The sequence below is a fragment of the Stigmatopora argus genome, chromosome 19 (genome assembly GCF_051989625.1).
Source record: "Stigmatopora argus isolate UIUO_Sarg chromosome 19, RoL_Sarg_1.0, whole genome shotgun sequence".
NCBI classification, from domain to species: Eukaryota; Metazoa; Chordata; class Actinopteri; order Syngnathiformes; family Syngnathidae; genus Stigmatopora; species Stigmatopora argus.
The window spans coordinates 12,952,504-12,970,107 of record NC_135405.1 but is presented as its reverse complement, the minus strand read 5'-3'; the positions used below and the strand labels follow the sequence as shown (position 1 = coordinate 12,970,107).

Sequence of the window (17,604 nt, the reverse complement as noted above, 5' to 3'; positions counted from 1 at the left end):
AGTGTTGCACAAGAGGATTCATTAATTAATCATTAATTTTTTTTATCCAGTCTATCGCCTGTGAACGCTTGATGAGTTATTGATTGATAAGCTTTAGGGTCACGATAAAACGATATGGCTGGAAATGACGATGATGATTTTTATTATTTTTTTATTGGGAGATTCCAACCTTTGGCCTGCGTATCGCCTAAATTCATTGAGTCAAACTTTTAGTCTGGTATGAAGGCTTTTTTTTCTTAAAAAAACGACATGGTTTAGTAAGGCTTTTTTTCAAAAAAAAAAACTACCATGTATACTAAGGCTTTTTTAACTAAAAAAGACGACGTATAGTAAGGTTTTTTCTTAAAAAACGACATAGTATAGTAAGGCTTTTTTTCTTTAAAAAAAACGACATAGTATAGTAAGGCTTTTTTTCTTAAAAAACGACATAGTATAGTAAGGCTTTTTTTCCAAAAAAAACCGACATAGTATAGTAAGGCTTTTTCCCCTAAAAAACGACATAGTATAGTAAGGCTTTTTTTCTTAAAAAAACGACATAGTATAGTAAGGCTTTTTTTTATTAAAAAACGACATAGTATAGTAAGGCTTTTTTTCTTTAAAAAACGACATAGTATAGTAAGGCTTTTTTCTCTCAAAAAAAACGACATAGTATAGTAAGGCTTTTTTCCCCCTAAAAAACGACATAGTATAGTAAGGCTTTTTTTCTTAAAAAATGACATAGTATAGTAAGGCTTTTTTTCTTAAAAAACGACATAGTATAGTAAGGCTTTTTTTCTTAAAAAAACGACATAGTATAATAAGGCTTTTTTTTTCTTAAAAAACGACATAGTATAGTAAGGCTTTTTTTCCTAAAAAACGACATAGTATAGTAAGGCTTTTCCCCCTAAAAAACGACATAGTATAGTAAGGCTTTTTTTCTTAAAAAACGACATAGTATAGTAAGGCTTTTTTCTCTCTAAAAAAACGACATAGTATAGTAAGGCTTTTTTTCCCTAAAAAACGACATAGTATAGTAAGGCTTTTTTTCTCTAAAAAAACGACATAGTATAGTAAGGCTTTTTTTCTTAAAAAACGACATAGTATAGTAAGGCTTTTTTTCTCTAAAAAAACGACATAGTATAGTAAGGCTTTTTTTCTTAAAAAACGACATAGTATAGTAAGGCTTTTTTCCCCTAAAAAACGACATAGTATAGTAAGGCTTTTTTTCTTAAAAAACGACATAGTATAGTAAGGCTTTTTTTCTTAAAAAACGACATAGTATAGTAAGGCTTTTTTTCCTAAAAAACGACATAGTATAGTAAGGCTTTTCCCCCTAAAAAACGACATAGTATAGTAAGGCTTTTTTTCCTTAAAAACGACATAGTATAATAAGGCTTTTTTTTCTTAAAAAACGACATAGTATAGTAAGGCTTTTTTTCCTAAAAAACGACATAGTATAGTAAGGCTTTTTTTCTTTAAAAAACGACATAGTATAGTAAGGCTTTTTTTCTCAAAAAAACGACATAGTATAGTAAGGCTTTTTTTCCTAAAAAAACGACATAGTATAGTAAGGCTTTTTCCCCTAAAAAACGACATAGTATAGTAAGGCTTTTTTTCTTAAAAAATGACATAGTATAGTAAGGCTTTTTTTCTTAAAAAACGACATAGTATAGTAAGGCTTTTTTTCTTAAAAAAACGACATAGTATAGTAAGGCTTTTTTTTCTTAAAAAACGACATAGTATAGTAAGGCTTTTTCCCCTAAAAAACGACATTGTATAGTAAGGCTTTTTTTCTTTAAAAACGACATAGTATAATAAGGCTTTTTTTTCTTAAAAAACGACATAGTATAGTAAGGCTTTTTTTCTTAAAAAAACGACATAGTATAGTAAGGCTTTTTTTTCTTAAAAAACGACATAGTATAGTAAGGCTTTTTTTCTTTAAAAAACGACATAGTATAGTAAGGCTTTTTTTCTCAAAAAAACGACATAGTATAGTAAGGCTTTTTTTCCAAAAAAAACGACATAGTATAGTAAGGCTTTTTCCCCTAAAAAACGACATAGTATAGTAAGGCTTTTTTTCTTAAAAAATGACATAGTATAGTAAGGCTTTTTTTCTTAAAAAAACGACATAGTATAGTAAGGCTTTTTTTCTTAAAAAAACGACATAGTATAGTAAGGCTTTTTTTTCTTAAAAAACGACATAGTATAGTAAGGCTTTTTCCCCTAAAAAACGACATAGTATAGTAAGGCTTTTTCCCCTAAAAAACGACATAGTATAGTAAGGCTTTTTTTCTTTAAAAAACGACATAGTATAGTAAGGCTTTTTTCTCTCTAAAAAAACGACATAGTATAGTAAGGCTTTTTTCCCCTAAAAAACGACATAGTATAGTAAGGCTTTTTTCTAAAAAAAAACGACATAGTATAGTAAGGCTTTTTTTCTTAAAAAACGACATAGTATAGTAAGGCTTTTTCCCCTAAAAAACGACATAGTATAGTAAGGCTTTTTTTCTTAAAAAACGACATAGTATAGTAAGGCTTTTTTTCCTTAAAAACGACATAGTATAGTAAGGCTTTTTTTCTTAAAAAAACGACATAGTATAGTAAGGCTTTTTTTCTTAAAAAACGACATAGTATAGTAAGGCTTTTTTTCTTAAAAAACGACATAGTATAGTAAGGCTTTTTTTCTTAAAAAACGACATAGTATAGTAAGGCTTTTTCCCCTAAAAAACGACATAGTATAGTAAGGCTTTTTTTCTTAAAAAACGACATAGTATAGTAAGGCTTTTTTTCCTTAAAAACGACATAGTATAGTAAGGCTTTTTTTCTTAAAAAATGACATAGTATAGTAAGGCTTTTTTTCTTAAAAAACGACATAGTATAGTAAGGCTTTTTTTCTTAAAAAAACGACATAGTATAGTAAGGCTTTTTTTTCTTAAAAAACGACATAGTATAGTAAGGCTTTTTCCCCTAAAAAACGACATAGTATAGTAAGGCTTTTTTTCTTTAAAAAACGACATAGTATAGTAAGGCTTTTTTCTCTCTAAAAAAACGACATAGTATAGTAAGGCTTTTTTTCCCTAAAAAACGACATAGTATAGTAAGGCTTTTTTCTCAAAAAAAACGACATAGTATAGTAAGCCTTTTTTTCCTTAAAAACGACATAGTATAATAAGGCTTTTTTTTCTTAAAAAACGACATAGTATAGTAAGGCTTTTTTTCTTAAAAAACGACATAGTATAGTAAGGCTTTTTTTCCTTAAAAACGACATAGTATAATAAGGCTTTTTTTTCTTAAAAAACGACATAGTATAGTAAGGCTTTTTTTCCTAAAAAACGACATAGTATAGTAAGGCTTTTTTTTCTTAAAAAAACGACATAGTATAGTAAGGCTTTTTTTCCTAAAAAACGACATAGTATAGTAAGGCTTTTTTTCTTTAAAAAACGACATAGTATAGTAAGGCTTTTTTTCTTTAAAAAATGACATAGTATAGTAAGGCTTTTTTCTCTCTAAAAAAAACGACAGTATAGTAAGGCTTTTTTTCCCTAAAAAACGACATAGTATAGTAAGGCTTTTTTTCTCTAAAAAAACGACATAGTATAGTAAGGCTTTTTTCTTAAAAAACGACATAGTATAGTAAGGCTTTTTTTCTCTAAAAAAACGACATAGTATAGTAAGGCTTTTTTTCTTAAAAAACGACATAGTATAGTAAGGTTTTTTTCCCCTAAAAAACGACATAGTATAGTAAGGCTTTTTTTCTTAAAAAACGACATAGTATAGTAAGGCTTTTTTTCTTAAAAAACGACATAGTATAGTAAGGCTTTTTTTCCTAAAAACGACATAGTATAGTAAGGCTTTTCCCCCTAAAAAACGACATAGTATAGTAAGGCTTTTTTTCCTTAAAAACGACATAGTATAATAAGGCTTTTTTTTCTTAAAAAACGACATAGTATAGTAAGGCTTTTTTTCCTAAAAAACGACATAGTATAGTAAGGCTTTTTTTTCTTAAAAAAACGACATAGTATAGTAAGGCTTTTTTTCCTAAAAAACGACATAGTATAGTAAGGCTTTTTTTCTTTAAAAAACGACATAGTATAGTAAGGCTTTTTTTCTCAAAAAAACGACATAGTATAGTAAGGCTTTTTTTCCTAAAAAAAACGACATAGTATAGTAAGGCTTTTTCCCCTAAAAAACGACATAGTATAGTAAGGCTTTTTTTCTTAAAAAATGACATAGTATAGTAAGGCTTTTTTTCTTAAAAAAACGACATAGTATAGTAAGGCTTTTTTTCTTAAAAAAACGACATAGTATAGTAAGGCTTTTTTTTCTTAAAAAACGACATAGTATAGTAAGGCTTTTTCCCCTAAAAAACGACATAGTATAGTAAGGCTTTTTTTCTTTAAAAAACGACATAGTATAGTAAGGCTTTTTTCTCTCTAAAAAAACGACATAGTATAGTAAGGCTTTTTTTCCCTAAAAAACGACATAGTATAGTAAGGCTTTTTTCTCAAAAAAAACGACATAGTATAGTAAGGCTTTTTTTCTTAAAAAACGACATAGTATAGTAAGGCTTTTTCCCCTAAAAAACGACATAGTATAGTAAGGCTTTTTTTCTTAAAAAACGACATAGTATAGTAAGGCTTTTTTTCCTTAAAAACGACATAGTATAGTAAGGCTTTTTTTCTTAAAAAATGACATAGTATAGTAAGGCTTTTTTTCTTAAAAAACGACATAGTATAGTAAGGCTTTTTTTCTTAAAAAAACGACATAGTATAGTAAGGCTTTTTTTTCTTAAAAAACGACATAGTATAGTAAGGCTTTTTCCCCTAAAAAACGACATAGTATAGTAAGGCTTTTTTTCTTTAAAAAACGACATAGTATAGTAAGGCTTTTTTCTCTCTAAAAAAACGACATAGTATAGTAAGGCTTTTTTTCCCTAAAAAACGACATAGTATAGTAAGGCTTTTTTCTCAAAAAAAACGACATAGTATAGTAAGGCTTTTTTTCTTAAAAAACGACATAGTATAGTAAGGCTTTTTCCCCTAAAAAACGACATAGTATAGTAAGGCTTTTTTTCTTAAAAAACGACATAGTATAGTAAGGCTTTTTTTCCTTAAAAACGACATAGTATAATAAGGCTTTTTTTTCTTAAAAAACGACATAGTATAGTAAGGCTTTTTTTCCCTAAAAAACGACATAGTATAGTAAGGCTTTTTTTTCTTAAAAAAACGACATAGTATAGTAAGGCTTTTTTTCCTAAAAAACGACATAGTATAGTAAGGCTTTTTTTCTTTAAAAAACGACATAGTATAGTAAGGCTTTTTTTCTAAAAAAAACGACATAGTATAGCAAGGCTTTTTTTCCTAAAAAAACGACATAGTATAGTAAGGCTTTTTCCCCTAAAAAACGACATAGTATAGTAAGGCTTTTTCCCCTAAAAAACGACATAGTATAGTAAGGCTTTTTTTCTTAAAAAATGACATAGTATAGTAAGGCTTTTTTTCTTAAAAAAACGACATAGTATAGTAAGGCTTTTTTTCTTAAAAAAACGACATAGTATAGTAAGGCTTTTTTTTCTTAAAAATCGACATAGTATAGTAAGGCTTTTTCCCCTAAAAAACGACATAGTATAGTAAGGCTTTTTTTCTTTAAAAAACGACATAGTATAGTAAGGCTTTTTTCTCTCTAAAAAAACGACATAGTATAGTAAGGCTTTTTTTCCCTAAAAAACGACATAGTATAGTAAGGCTTTTTTCTAAAAAAAAACGACATAGTATAGTAAGGCTTTTTTTCTTAAAAAACGACATAGTATAGTAAGGCTTTTTCCCCTAAAAAACGACATAGTATAGTAAGGCTTTTTTTCTTAAAAAACGACATAGTATAGTAAGGCTTTTTTTCCTTAAAAACGACATAGTATAGTAAGGCTTTTTTTCTTAAAAAATGACATAGTATAGTAAGGCTTTTTTTCTTAAAAAACGACATAGTATAGTAAGGCTTTTTTTCTTAAAAAAACGACATAGTATAGTAAGGCTTTTTTTTCTTAAAAAACGACATAGTATAGTAAGGCTTTTCCCCCTAAAAAACGACATAGTATAGTAAGGCTTTTTTTCTTTAAAAAACGACATAGTATAGTAAGGCTTTTTTCTCTCTAAAAAAACGACATAGTATAGTAAGGCTTTTTTTCCCTAAAAAACGACATAGTATAGTAAGGCTTTTTTCTCAAAAAAAACGACATAGTATAGTAAGGCTTTTTTTCTTAAAAAACGACATAGTATAGTAAGGCTTTTTCCCCTAAAAAACGACATAGTATAGTAAGGCTTTTTTTCTTAAAAAACGACATAGTATAGTAAGGCTTTTTTTCCTTAAAAACGACATAGTATAATAAGGCTTTTTTTTCTTAAAAAACGACATAGTATAGTAAGGCTTTTTTTCCTAAAAAACGACATAGTATAGTAAGGCTTTTTTTTCTTAAAAAAACGACATAGTATAGTAAGGCTTTTTTTCCTAAAAAATGACATAGTATAGTAAGGCTTTTTTTCTTTAAAAAACGACATAGTATAGTAAGGCTTTTTTTCTTTAAAAAATGACATAGTATAGTAAGGCTTTTTTCTCTCTAAAAAAAACGACAGTATAGTAAGGCTTTTTTTCTCTAAAAAAACGACATAGTATAGTAAGGCTTTTTTTCTTAAAAAACGACATAGTATAGTAAGGCTTTTTTTCTCTAAAAAAACGACATAGTATAGTAAGGCTTTTTTTCTTAAAAAACGACATAGTATAGTAAGGCTTTTTTCCCCTAAAAAACGACATAGTATAGTAAGGCTTTTTTTCTTAAAAAACGACATAGTATAGTAAGGCTTTTTTTCTTAAAAAACGACATAGTATAGTAAGGCTTTTTTTCCTAAAAACGACATAGTATAGTAAGGCTTTTCCCCCTAAAAAACGACATAGTATAGTAAGGCTTTTTTTCCTTAAAAACGACATAGTATAATAAGGCTTTTTTTTTCTTAAAAAACGACATAGTATAGTAAGGCTTTTTTTCCTAAAAAACGACATAGTATAGTAAGGCTTTTTTTTCTTAAAAAAACGACATAGTATAGTAAGGCTTTTTTTCCTAAAAAACGACATAGTATAGTAAGGCTTTTTTTCTTTAAAAAACGACATAGTATAGTAAGGCTTTTTTTCTCAAAAAAACGAAATAGTATAGTAAGGCTTTTTTTCCCTAAAAAACGACATAGTATAGTAAGGCTTTTTTCTCAAAAAAAACGACATAGTATAGTAAGGCTTTTTTTCTTAAAAAACGACATAGTATAGTAAGGCTTTTTCCCCTAAAAAACGACATAGTATAGTAAGGCTTTTTTTCTTAAAAAACGACATAGTATAGTAAGGCTTTTTTTCCTTAAAAACGACATAGTATAATAAGGCTTTTTTTTCTTAAAAAACGACATAGTATAGTAAGGCTTTTTTTCCTAAAAAACGACATAGTATAGTAAGGCTTTTTTTTCTTAAAAAAACGACATTGTATAGTAAGGCTTTTTTTCCTAAAAAACGACATAGTATAGTAAGGCTTTTTTTCTTTAAAAAACGACATAGTATAGTAAGGCTTTTTTTCTTTAAAAAATGACATAGTATAGTAAGGCTTTTTTCTCTCTAAAAAAAACGACAGTATAGTAAGGCTTTTTTTCCCTAAAAAACGACATAGTATAGTAAGGCTTTTTTTCTCTAAAAAAACGACATAGTATAGTAAGGCTTTTTTTCTTAAAAAACGACATAGTATAGTAAGGCTTTTTTTCTCTAAAAAAACGACATAGTATATTAAGGCTTTTTTTCTTAAAAAACGACATAGTATAGTAAGGCTTTTTTCCCCTAAAAAACGACATAGTATAGTAAGGCTTTTTTTCTTAAAAAACGACATAGTATAGTAAGGCTTTTTTTCTTAAAAAACGACATAGTATAGTAAGGCTTTTTTTCCTAAAAACGACATAGTATAGTAAGGCTTTTCCCCCTAAAAAACGACATAGTATAGTAAGGCTTTTTTTCCTTAAAAACGACATAGTATAATAAGGCTTTTTTTTCTTAAAAAACGACATAGTATAGTAAGGCTTTTTTTCCTAAAAAACGACATAGTATAGTAAGGCTTTTTTTTCTTAAAAAAACGACATAGTATAGTAAGGCTTTTTTTCCTAAAAAACGACACAGTATAGTAAGGCTTTTTTTCTTTAAAAAACGACATAGTATAGTAAGGCTTTTTTTCTCAAAAAAACGAAATAGTATAGTAAGGCTTTTTTTCCTAAAAAAACGACATAGTATAGTAAGGCTTTTTCCCCTAAAAAACGACATAGTATAGTAAGGCTTTTTTTCTTAAAAAATGACATAGTATAGTAAGGCTTTTTTTCTTTAAAAAACGACATAGTATAGTAAGGCTTTTTTTCTTAAAAAAACGACATAGTATAGTAAGGCTTTTTTTTCTTAAAAAACGACATAGTATAGTAAGGCTTTTTCCCCTAAAAAACGACATAGTATAGTAAGGCTTTTTTTCTTTAAAAAACGACATAGTATAGTAAGGCTTTTTTCTCTCTAAAAAAACGACATAGTATAGTAAGGCTTTTTTTCCCTAAAAAACGACATAGTATAGTAAGGCTTTTTTCTCAAAAAAAAACGACATAGTATAGTAAGGCTTTTTTTCTTAAAAAACGACATAGTATAGTAAGGCTTTTTCCCCTAAAAAACGACATAGTATAGTAAGGCTTTTTTTCTTAAAAAACGACATAGTATAGTAAGGCTTTTTTTCCTTAAAAACGACATAGTATAGTAAGGCTTTTTTTCTTAAAAAATGACATAGTATAGTAAGGCTTTTTTTCTTAAAAAAACGACATAGTATAGTAAGGCTTTTTTTCTTAAAAAAACGACATAGTATAGTAAGGCTTTTTTTCTTAAAAACAACAACATAGTATAGTAAGGCTTTTTTTCTTTAAAAAACGACATAGTATAGTAAGACTTTTTTTCTTAAGAAAACGACATAGTATAGTAAGGCTTTTTTTCTCTAAAAAAACGACATAGTATAGTAAGGCTTTTTTTCTTAAAAAACGACATAGTATAGTAAGGCTTTTTTCCCCTAAAAAACGACATAGTATAGTAAGGCTTTTTTTTCTTAAAAAACGACATAGTATAGTAAGGCTTTTTTTCTTAAAAAACGACATAGTATAGTAAGGCTTTTTTTCCTAAAAACGACATAGTATAGTAAGGCTTTTCCCCCTAAAAAACGACATAGTATAGTAAGGCTTTTTTTCCTTAAAAACGACATAGTATAATAAGGCTTTTTTTTCTTAAAAAACGACATAGTATAGTAAGGCTTTTTTTCCTAAAAAACGACATAGTATAGTAAGGCTTTTTTTTCTTAAAAAAACGACATAGTATAGTAAGGCTTTTTTTCCTAAAAAACGACATAGTATAGTAAGGCTTTTTTTCTTTAAAAAACGACATAGTATAGTAAGGCTTTTTTTCTCAAAAAAACGACATAGTATAGTAAGGCTTTTTTTCCTAAAAAAACGACATAGTATAGTAAGGCTTTTTCCCCTAAAAAACAACATAGTATAGTAAGGCTTTTTTTCTTAAAAAATGACATAGTATAGTAAGGCTTTTTTTCTTAAAAAAACGACATAGTATAGTAAGGCTTTTTTTCTTAAAAAAACGACATAGTATAGTAAGGCTTTTTTTTCTTAAAAAACGACATAGTATAGTAAGGCTTTTTCCCCTAAAAAACGATATAGTATAGTAAGGCTTTTTTTCTTTAAAAAACGACATAGTATAGTAAGGCTTTTTTCTCTCTAAAAAAACGACATAGTATAGTAAGGCTTTTTTTCCCTAAAAAACGACATAGTATAGTAAGGCTTTTTTCTAAAAAAAAACGACATAGTATAGTAAGGCTTTTTTTCTTAAAAAAACGACATAGTATAGTAAGGCTTTTTCCCCTAAAAAACGACATAGTATAGTAAGGCTTTTTTTCTTAAAAAACGACATAGTATAGTAAGGCTTTTTTTCCTTAAAAACGACATAGTATAGTAAGGCTTTTTTTCTTAAAAAATGACATAGTATAGTAAGGCTTTTTTTCTTAAAAAACGACATAGTATAGTAAGGCTTTTTTTCTTAAAAAAACGACATAGTATAGTAAGGCTTTTTTTTCTTAAAAAACGACATAGTATAGTAAGGCTTTTTCCCCTAAAAAACGACATAGTATAGTAAGGCTTTTTTTCTTTAAAAAACGACATAGTATAGTAAGGCTTTTTTCTCTCTAAAAAAACGACATAGTATAGTAAGGCTTTTTTTCCCTAAAAAACGACATAGTATAGTAAGGCTTTTTTCTCAAAAAAAACGACATAGTATAGTAAGGCTTTTTTTCTTAAAAAACGACATAGTATAGTAAGGCTTTTTCCCCTAAAAAACGACATTGTATAGTAAGGCTTTTTTTCTTAAAAAACGACATAGTATAGTAAGGCTTTTTTTCCTTAAAAACGACATAGTATAATAAGGCTTTTTTTTCTTAAAAAACGACATAGTATAGTAAGGCTTTTTTTCCTAAAAAACGACATAGTATAGTAAGGCTTTTTTTTCTTAAAAAAACGACATAGTATAGTAAGGCTTTTTTTCCTAAAAAACGACATAGTATAGTAAGGCTTTTTTTCTTTAAAAAACGACATAGTATAGTAAGGCTTTTTTTCTAAAAAAAACGACATAGTATAGTAAGGCTTTTTTTCCTAAAAAAACGACATAGTATAGTAAGGCTTTTTCCCTAAAAAACGACATAGTATAGTAAGGCTTTTTCCCTAAAAAACGACATAGTATAGTAAGGCTTTTTTTCTTAAAAAATGACATAGTATAGTAAGGCTTTTTTTCTTAAAAAAACGACATAGTATAGTAAGGCTTTTTTTCTTAAAAAAACGACATAGTATAGTAAGGCTTTTTTTTTCTTAAAAAACGACATAGTATAGTAAGGCTTTTTCCCCTAAAAAACGACATAGTATAGTAAGGCTTTTTTTCTTTAAAAAACGACATAGTATAGTAAGGCTTTTTTCTCTCTAAAAAAAACGACATAGTATAGTAAGGCTTTTTTTCCCTAAAAAACGACATAGTATAGTAAGGCTTTTTTCTAAAAAAAAACGACATAGTATAGTAAGGCTTTTTTTCTTAAAAAACGACATAGTATAGTAAGGCTTTTTTTCCTTAAAAACAACATAGTATAGTAAGGCTTTTTTTCTTAAAAAATGACATAGTATAGTAAGGCTTTTTTTCTTAAAAAACGACATAGTATAGTAAGGCTTTTTTTCTTAAAAAAACGACATAGTATAGTAAGGCTTTTTTTTCTTAAAAAACGACATAGTATAGTAAGGCTTTTCCCCCTAAAAAACGACATAGTATAGTAAGGCTTTTTTTCTTTAAAAAACGACATAGTATAGTAAGGCTTTTTTCTCTCTAAAAAAACGACATAGTATAGTAAGGCTTTTTTTCCCTAAAAAACGACATAGTATAGTAAGGCTTTTTTCTCAAAAAAAACGACATAGTATAGTAAGGCTTTTTTTCTTAAAAAACGACATAGTATAGTAAGGCTTTCCCCCTAAAAAACGACATAGTATAGTAAGGCTTTTTTTCTTAAAAAACGACATAGTATAGTAAGGCTTTTTTTCCTTAAAAACGACATAGTATAATAAGGCTTTTTTTTCTTAAAAAACGACATAGTATAGTAAGGCTTTTTTTCCTAAAAAACGACATAGTATAGTAAGGCTTTTTTTTCTTAAAAAAACGACATAGTATAGTAAGGCTTTTTTTCCTAAAAAACGACATAGTATAGTAAGGCTTTTTTTCTTAAAAAACGACATAGTATAGTAAGGCTTTTTTTTCTTAAAAAAACGACATAGTATAGTAAGGCTTTTTTTCCTAAAAAACGACAGTATAGTAAGGCTTTTTTTCTTTAAAAAACGACATAGTATAGTAAGGCTTTTTTTCTAAAAAAAACGACATAGTATAGTAAGGCTTTTTTTCCTAAAAAAACGACATAGTATAGTAAGGCTTTTTCCCCTAAAAAACGACATAGTATAGTAAGGCTTTTTCCCCTAAAAAACGACATAGTATAGTAAGGCTTTTTTTCTTAAAAAATGACATAGTATAGTAAGGCTTTTTTTCTTAAAAAAACGACATAGTATAGTAAGGCTTTTTTTCTTAAAAAAACGACATAGTATAGTAAGGCTTTTTTTTCTTAAAAAACGACATAGTATAGTAAGGCTTTTTCCCCTAAAAAACGACATAGTATAGTAAGGCTTTTTTTCTTTAAAAAACGACATAGTATAGTAAGGCTTTTTTCTCTCTAAAAAAACGACATAGTATAGTAAGGCTTTTTTTCCCTAAAAAACGACATAGTATAGTAAGGCTTTTTTCTAAAAAAAAACGACATAGTATAGTAAGGCTTTTTTTCTTAAAAAACGACATAGTATAGTAAGGCTTTTTCCCCTAAAAAACGACATAGTATAGTAAGGCTTTTTTTCTTAAAAAACGACATAGTATAGTAAGGCTTTTTTTCCTTAAAAACAACATAGTATAGTAAGGCTTTTTTTCTTAAAAAATGACATAGTATAGTAAGGCTTTTTTTCTTAAAAAACGACATAGTATAGTAAGGCTTTTTTTCTTAAAAAAACGACATAGTATAGTAAGGCTTTTTTTTCTTAAAAAACGACATAGTATAGTAAGGCTTTTCCCCCTAAAAAACGACATAGTATAGTAAGGCTTTTTTTCTTTAAAAAACGACATAGTATAGTAAGGCTTTTTTCTCTCTAAAAAAACGACATAGTATAGTAAGGCTTTTTTTCCCTAAAAAACGACATAGTATAGTAAGGCTTTTTTCTCAAAAAAAACGACATAGTATAGTAAGGCTTTTTTTCTTAAAAAACGACATAGTATAGTAAGGCTTTCCCCCTAAAAAACGACATAGTATAGTAAGGCTTTTTTTCTTAAAAAACACATAGTATAGTAAGGCTTTTTTTCCTTAAAAACGACATAGTATAATAAGGCTTTTTTTTCTTAAAAAACGACATAGTATAGTAAGGCTTTTTTTCCTAAAAAACGACATAGTATAGTAAGGCTTTTTTTTCTTAAAAAAACGACATAGTATAGTAAGGCTTTTTTTCCTAAAAAACGACATAGTATAGTAAGGCTTTTTTTCTTTAAAAAACGACATAGTATAGTAAGGCTTTTTTTTCTTAAAAAAACGACATAGTATAGTAAGGCTTTTTTTCCTAAAAAACGACAGTATAGTAAGGCTTTTTTTCTTTAAAAAACGACATAGTATAGTAAGGCTTTTTTTCTAAAAAAAACGACATAGTATAGTAAGGCTTTTTTTCCTAAAAAAACGACATAGTATAGTAAGGCTTTTTCCCCTAAAAAACGACATAGTATAGTAAGGCTTTTTCCCCTAAAAAACGACATAGTATAGTAAGGCTTTTTTTCTTAAAAAATGACATAGTATAGTAAGGCTTTTTTTCTTAAAAAAACGACATAGTATAGTAAGGCTTTTTTTCTTAAAAAAACGACATAGTATAGTAAGGCTTTTTTTTCTTAAAAAACGACATAGTATAGTAAGGCTTTTTCCCCTAAAAAACGACATAGTATAGTAAGGCTTTTTTTCTTTAAAAAACGACATAGTATAGTAAGGCTTTTTTCTCTCTAAAAAAACGACATAGTATAGTAAGGCTTTTTTTCCCTAAAAAACGACATAGTATAGTAAGGCTTTTTTCAAAAAAAAACCGACATAGTATAGTAAGGCTTTTTTTCTTAAAAAACGACATAGTATAGTAAGGCTTTTTCCCCTAAAAAACGACATAGTATAGTAAGGCTTTTTTTCTTAAAAAACGACATAGTATAGTAAGGCTTTTTTTCCTTAAAAACGACATAGTATAGTAAGGCTTTTTTTCTTAAAAAATGACATAGTATAGTAAGGCTTTTTTTCTTAAAAAACGACATAGTATAGTAAGGCTTTTTTTCTTAAAAAAACGACATAGTATAGTAAGGCTTTTTTTTCTTAAAAAACGACATAGTATAGTAAGGCTTTTCCCCCTAAAAAACGACATAGTATAGTAAGGCTTTTTTTCTTTAAAAAACGACATAGTATAGTAAGGCTTTTTTCTCTCTAAAAAAACGACATAGTATAGTAAGGCTTTTTTTCCCTAAAAAACGACATAGTATAGTAAGGCTTTTTTCTCAAAAAAAACGACATAGTATAGTAAGGCTTTTTTTCTTAAAAAACGACATAGTATAGTAAGGCTTTCCCCCTAAAAAACGACATAGTATAGTAAGGCTTTTTTTCTTAAAAAACGACATAGTATAGTAAGGCTTTTTTTCCTTAAAAACGACATAGTATAATAAGGCTTTTTTTTCTTAAAAAACGACATAGTATAGTAAGGCTTTTTTTCCTAAAAAACGACATAGTATAGTAAGGCTTTTTTTTCTTAAAAAAACGACATAGTATAGTAAGGCTTTTTTTCCTAAAAAACGACATAGTATAGTAAGGCTTTTTTTCTTTAAAAAACGACATAGTATAGTAAGGCTTTTTTTCTAAAAAAAACGACATAGTATAGTAAGGCTTTTTTTCCTAAAAAAACGACATAGTATAGTAAGGCTTTTTCCCCTAAAAAACGACATAGTATAGTAAGGCTTTTTTTCTTAAAAAATGACATAGTATAGTAAGGCTTTTTTTCTTAAAAAACGGCATAGTATAGTAAGGCTTTTTTTCTTAAAAAAACGACATAGTATAGTAAGGCTTTTTTTTTCTTAAAAAACGACATAGTATAGTAAGGCTTTTTCCCCTAAAAAACGACATAGTATAGTAAGGCTTTTTTTCTTTAAAAAACGACATAGTATAGTAAGGCTTTTTTCTCTCTAAAAAAACGACATAGTATAGTAAGGCTTTTTTTCCCTAAAAAACGACATGGTATAGTAAGGCTTTTTTTCTCTAAAAAAACGACATAGTATAGTAAGGCTTTTTTTCTTAAAAAACGACATAGTATAGTAAGGCTTTTTTTCCCCTAAAAAACGACATAGTATAGTAAGGCTTTTTTTCTTAAAAAACGACATAGTATAGTAAGGCTTTTTTTCTTAAAAAACGACATAGTATAGTAAGGCTTTTTTTTCCTAAAAAACGACATAGTATAGTAAGGCTTTTCCCCCTAAAAAACGACATAGTATAGTAAGGCTTTTTTTCCTTAAAAACGGCATAGTATAGTAAGGCTTTTTTTCTTAAAAAACGACATAGTATAGTAAGGCTTTTTTTGCTTAAAAAACAACATAGTATAGTAAGGCTTTTTTTTCCCTCCTAAAAACGACGTAGTATAGTAAGGCTTTTTTTCCTAAAAAACGACATAGTATAGTCAGGCTTTTCCCCCTAAAAAACGACATAGTATAGTAAGGCTTTTTTTCCTTAAAAACGGCATAGTATAGTAAGGCTTTTTTTCTTAAAAAACGACATAGTATAGTAAGGCTTTTTTTGCTTAAAAAACAACATAGTATAGTAAGGCTTTTTTTTCCCTCCTAAAAACGACGTAGTATAGTAAGGCTTTTTTTCCTAAAAAACGACATAGTATAGTAAGGCTTTTCCCCCTAAAAAACGACATAGTATAGTAAGGCTTTTTTTCTTAAAAAACGACATAGTATAGTAAGGCTTTTATTTGAAAAGTCAACAGTGTATAGTATGGCTTTTTTCATTAAAAAAATGACCATGTATAGTAATGATTTTATTTGAAAAAAGAGACCACGTACATTAGGCTTTTATTTGTTCTCAAATTCCAGAGTCCATGTTCTATTGCCAACATTAAAAACATGAATGACCATCAATTGACTCACTGACACCTGTGCATTAAAGACTTTTAATATTTGTTCCCATTTGTGTGTTTCAGAATGCGACAAATTGAGGAAAGATGGCTTCCGCAGCTCGCAGTATTACTCCCAGGCTCCCATCTTTTCCGACACGTCGCGGTCCGCCGGCAGCCTCCACGATGATGACGATGACGACAAAAAGGTGAAGAACGCCAACCCTGTTGTGCCTTTGGAAATCCTGCTCCCAAAAATATAAGACAAAGCAACAAAAGTCTCCCATAAACATATCAAAACAGTACTTGCCTGCCCTCTAGCGGACAGGCGGACCTCATGACAGTCTTTTCTAGCTGTAAATATTGCAACCATGCATCATTTATCCCCAAAATCTCAATAATTGGTTGAAAAGTAACAAACACAAACATTGCAACTCGGTTTTCATGACACGGTTGTCCTTTTCAGTCCCTGTCGTCGTCGGGCGGCGAGGACGACCGGTCGCAGCCGTCCACCAGGCCGCAGACGCCCAGCGACAAGGCGGACGAGGCCGACGCCCCGCCCAGAACCCCCACGCTGCCCACGCCGGAGGAGAGGATGAGGCAGACGGCGTTGGCCGTGCCCACCGACATCGTGCCCATCAACATCTCAGGTGAGCCTTGGATTGGTCGCCGTCTGTACACGGAAAAGGTCAAAATGAAGACTATTATTTGTTATAATTAGCCATTTATTTAAAACTCTAAATGTATAGTCTATATTTTTTTAAATTTATTTTTGCAACAAACAAAAAATAGGATTCAATTCAATCAGCCAGGAGAAATTTGTTCACGTTTTGACCACAAGGTGTCGCCACTGTAGCATTGTAGTGCTCAATATTAGGTATACTTTAAAAATACTTTTTCCTTTCTAGTATATAAACAAAAATAGGAATACTTAATACAGTAAATACCGACAAAATCTTTTAAAAGGCTTATAAATAGATGTAAAATGAGACATACTGGCCATAAATATGGATTCAAAACTACAATTCTAAACACGAACAATGACTTCTTACAAATGAAACAATAATAATCATAATGTTACACATGGCAGCATTAAATATTTCCCACCAAACTAAACACTTGCAAATAACAGGAATGCTAACTCTAATAATACTAACCAAGGATTGAATAATCCCCTTTTAACAGCAGCCAAAACAATGCATGCATGTATTTTTTTCCTCACCTGCTGGCCACATTTATACTGCACTTTCTGCAAAAAAGACCTTTAAAAAGTGGCATCTTCTCCTCCTCCCGGTGGAGTGAGAAAATGCTCTCTTTTTTTGTTCTTTTTGGCTTTGCACGTGCTCTCCACTAACTGCCGGCTTGGTCCGGGCGGCGTCCAGGCGCCGTCTTTGACCGACAGGCCAGCGTCCGGCGCTCCCTGGTTGACGCGGACACGCTGACCCGCCGGCCCAAGAAGGTCAAACGCAGAAAGACATTATCGGGGCCCCCCGACGACTTGGACCTGGAGCTAGGTAGGCTTCGTCAAATGCTCACTTTTCAGGAAGTCCAACTTTGAATCGCCGTCTTTCTGCATTTGATGCCCTGCAATGGAACAAAAAAATGACTTTAGCCTAGCCATGCTAATATCAAAACACACTTTCTGAGCATTAATGACATGCTAATCAAAAAAATTGAAAGCCTGTGTTAGCCTTCTTTTTACCTAGCCTTTGCTTCCCCTTTTGCCGCATCGCTAACGATTATTTACGCCCCCCCACTCCCCCCGCGGCGTGCGCAGTGTGGG

At 29.4% G+C, this 17,604-nt stretch overlaps 1 protein-coding gene across 6 annotated transcripts in view; it reads left to right on the top strand.

Moving 5' to 3' along the window:
• Nucleotides 1-17,604, top strand: part of nhsl1b (NHS-like 1b) — a 54,563-nt gene that overhangs the window by 31,292 nt on the left and 5,667 nt on the right. For 5 of the 6 annotated variants that reach the window (XM_077587086.1, XM_077587089.1, XM_077587091.1 and 2 more), the window contains 3 exons: nt 15,909-16,030; nt 16,288-16,471; nt 17,204-17,335. In XM_077587086.1, coding sequence (XP_077443212.1) covers nt 15,909-16,030; nt 16,288-16,471; nt 17,204-17,335 — 438 coding nt within the window. The remainder of the gene's footprint in view (nt 1-15,908; nt 16,031-16,287; nt 16,472-17,203; nt 17,336-17,604) is intronic. The other variant, XM_077587087.1, reaches the window with a different exon arrangement.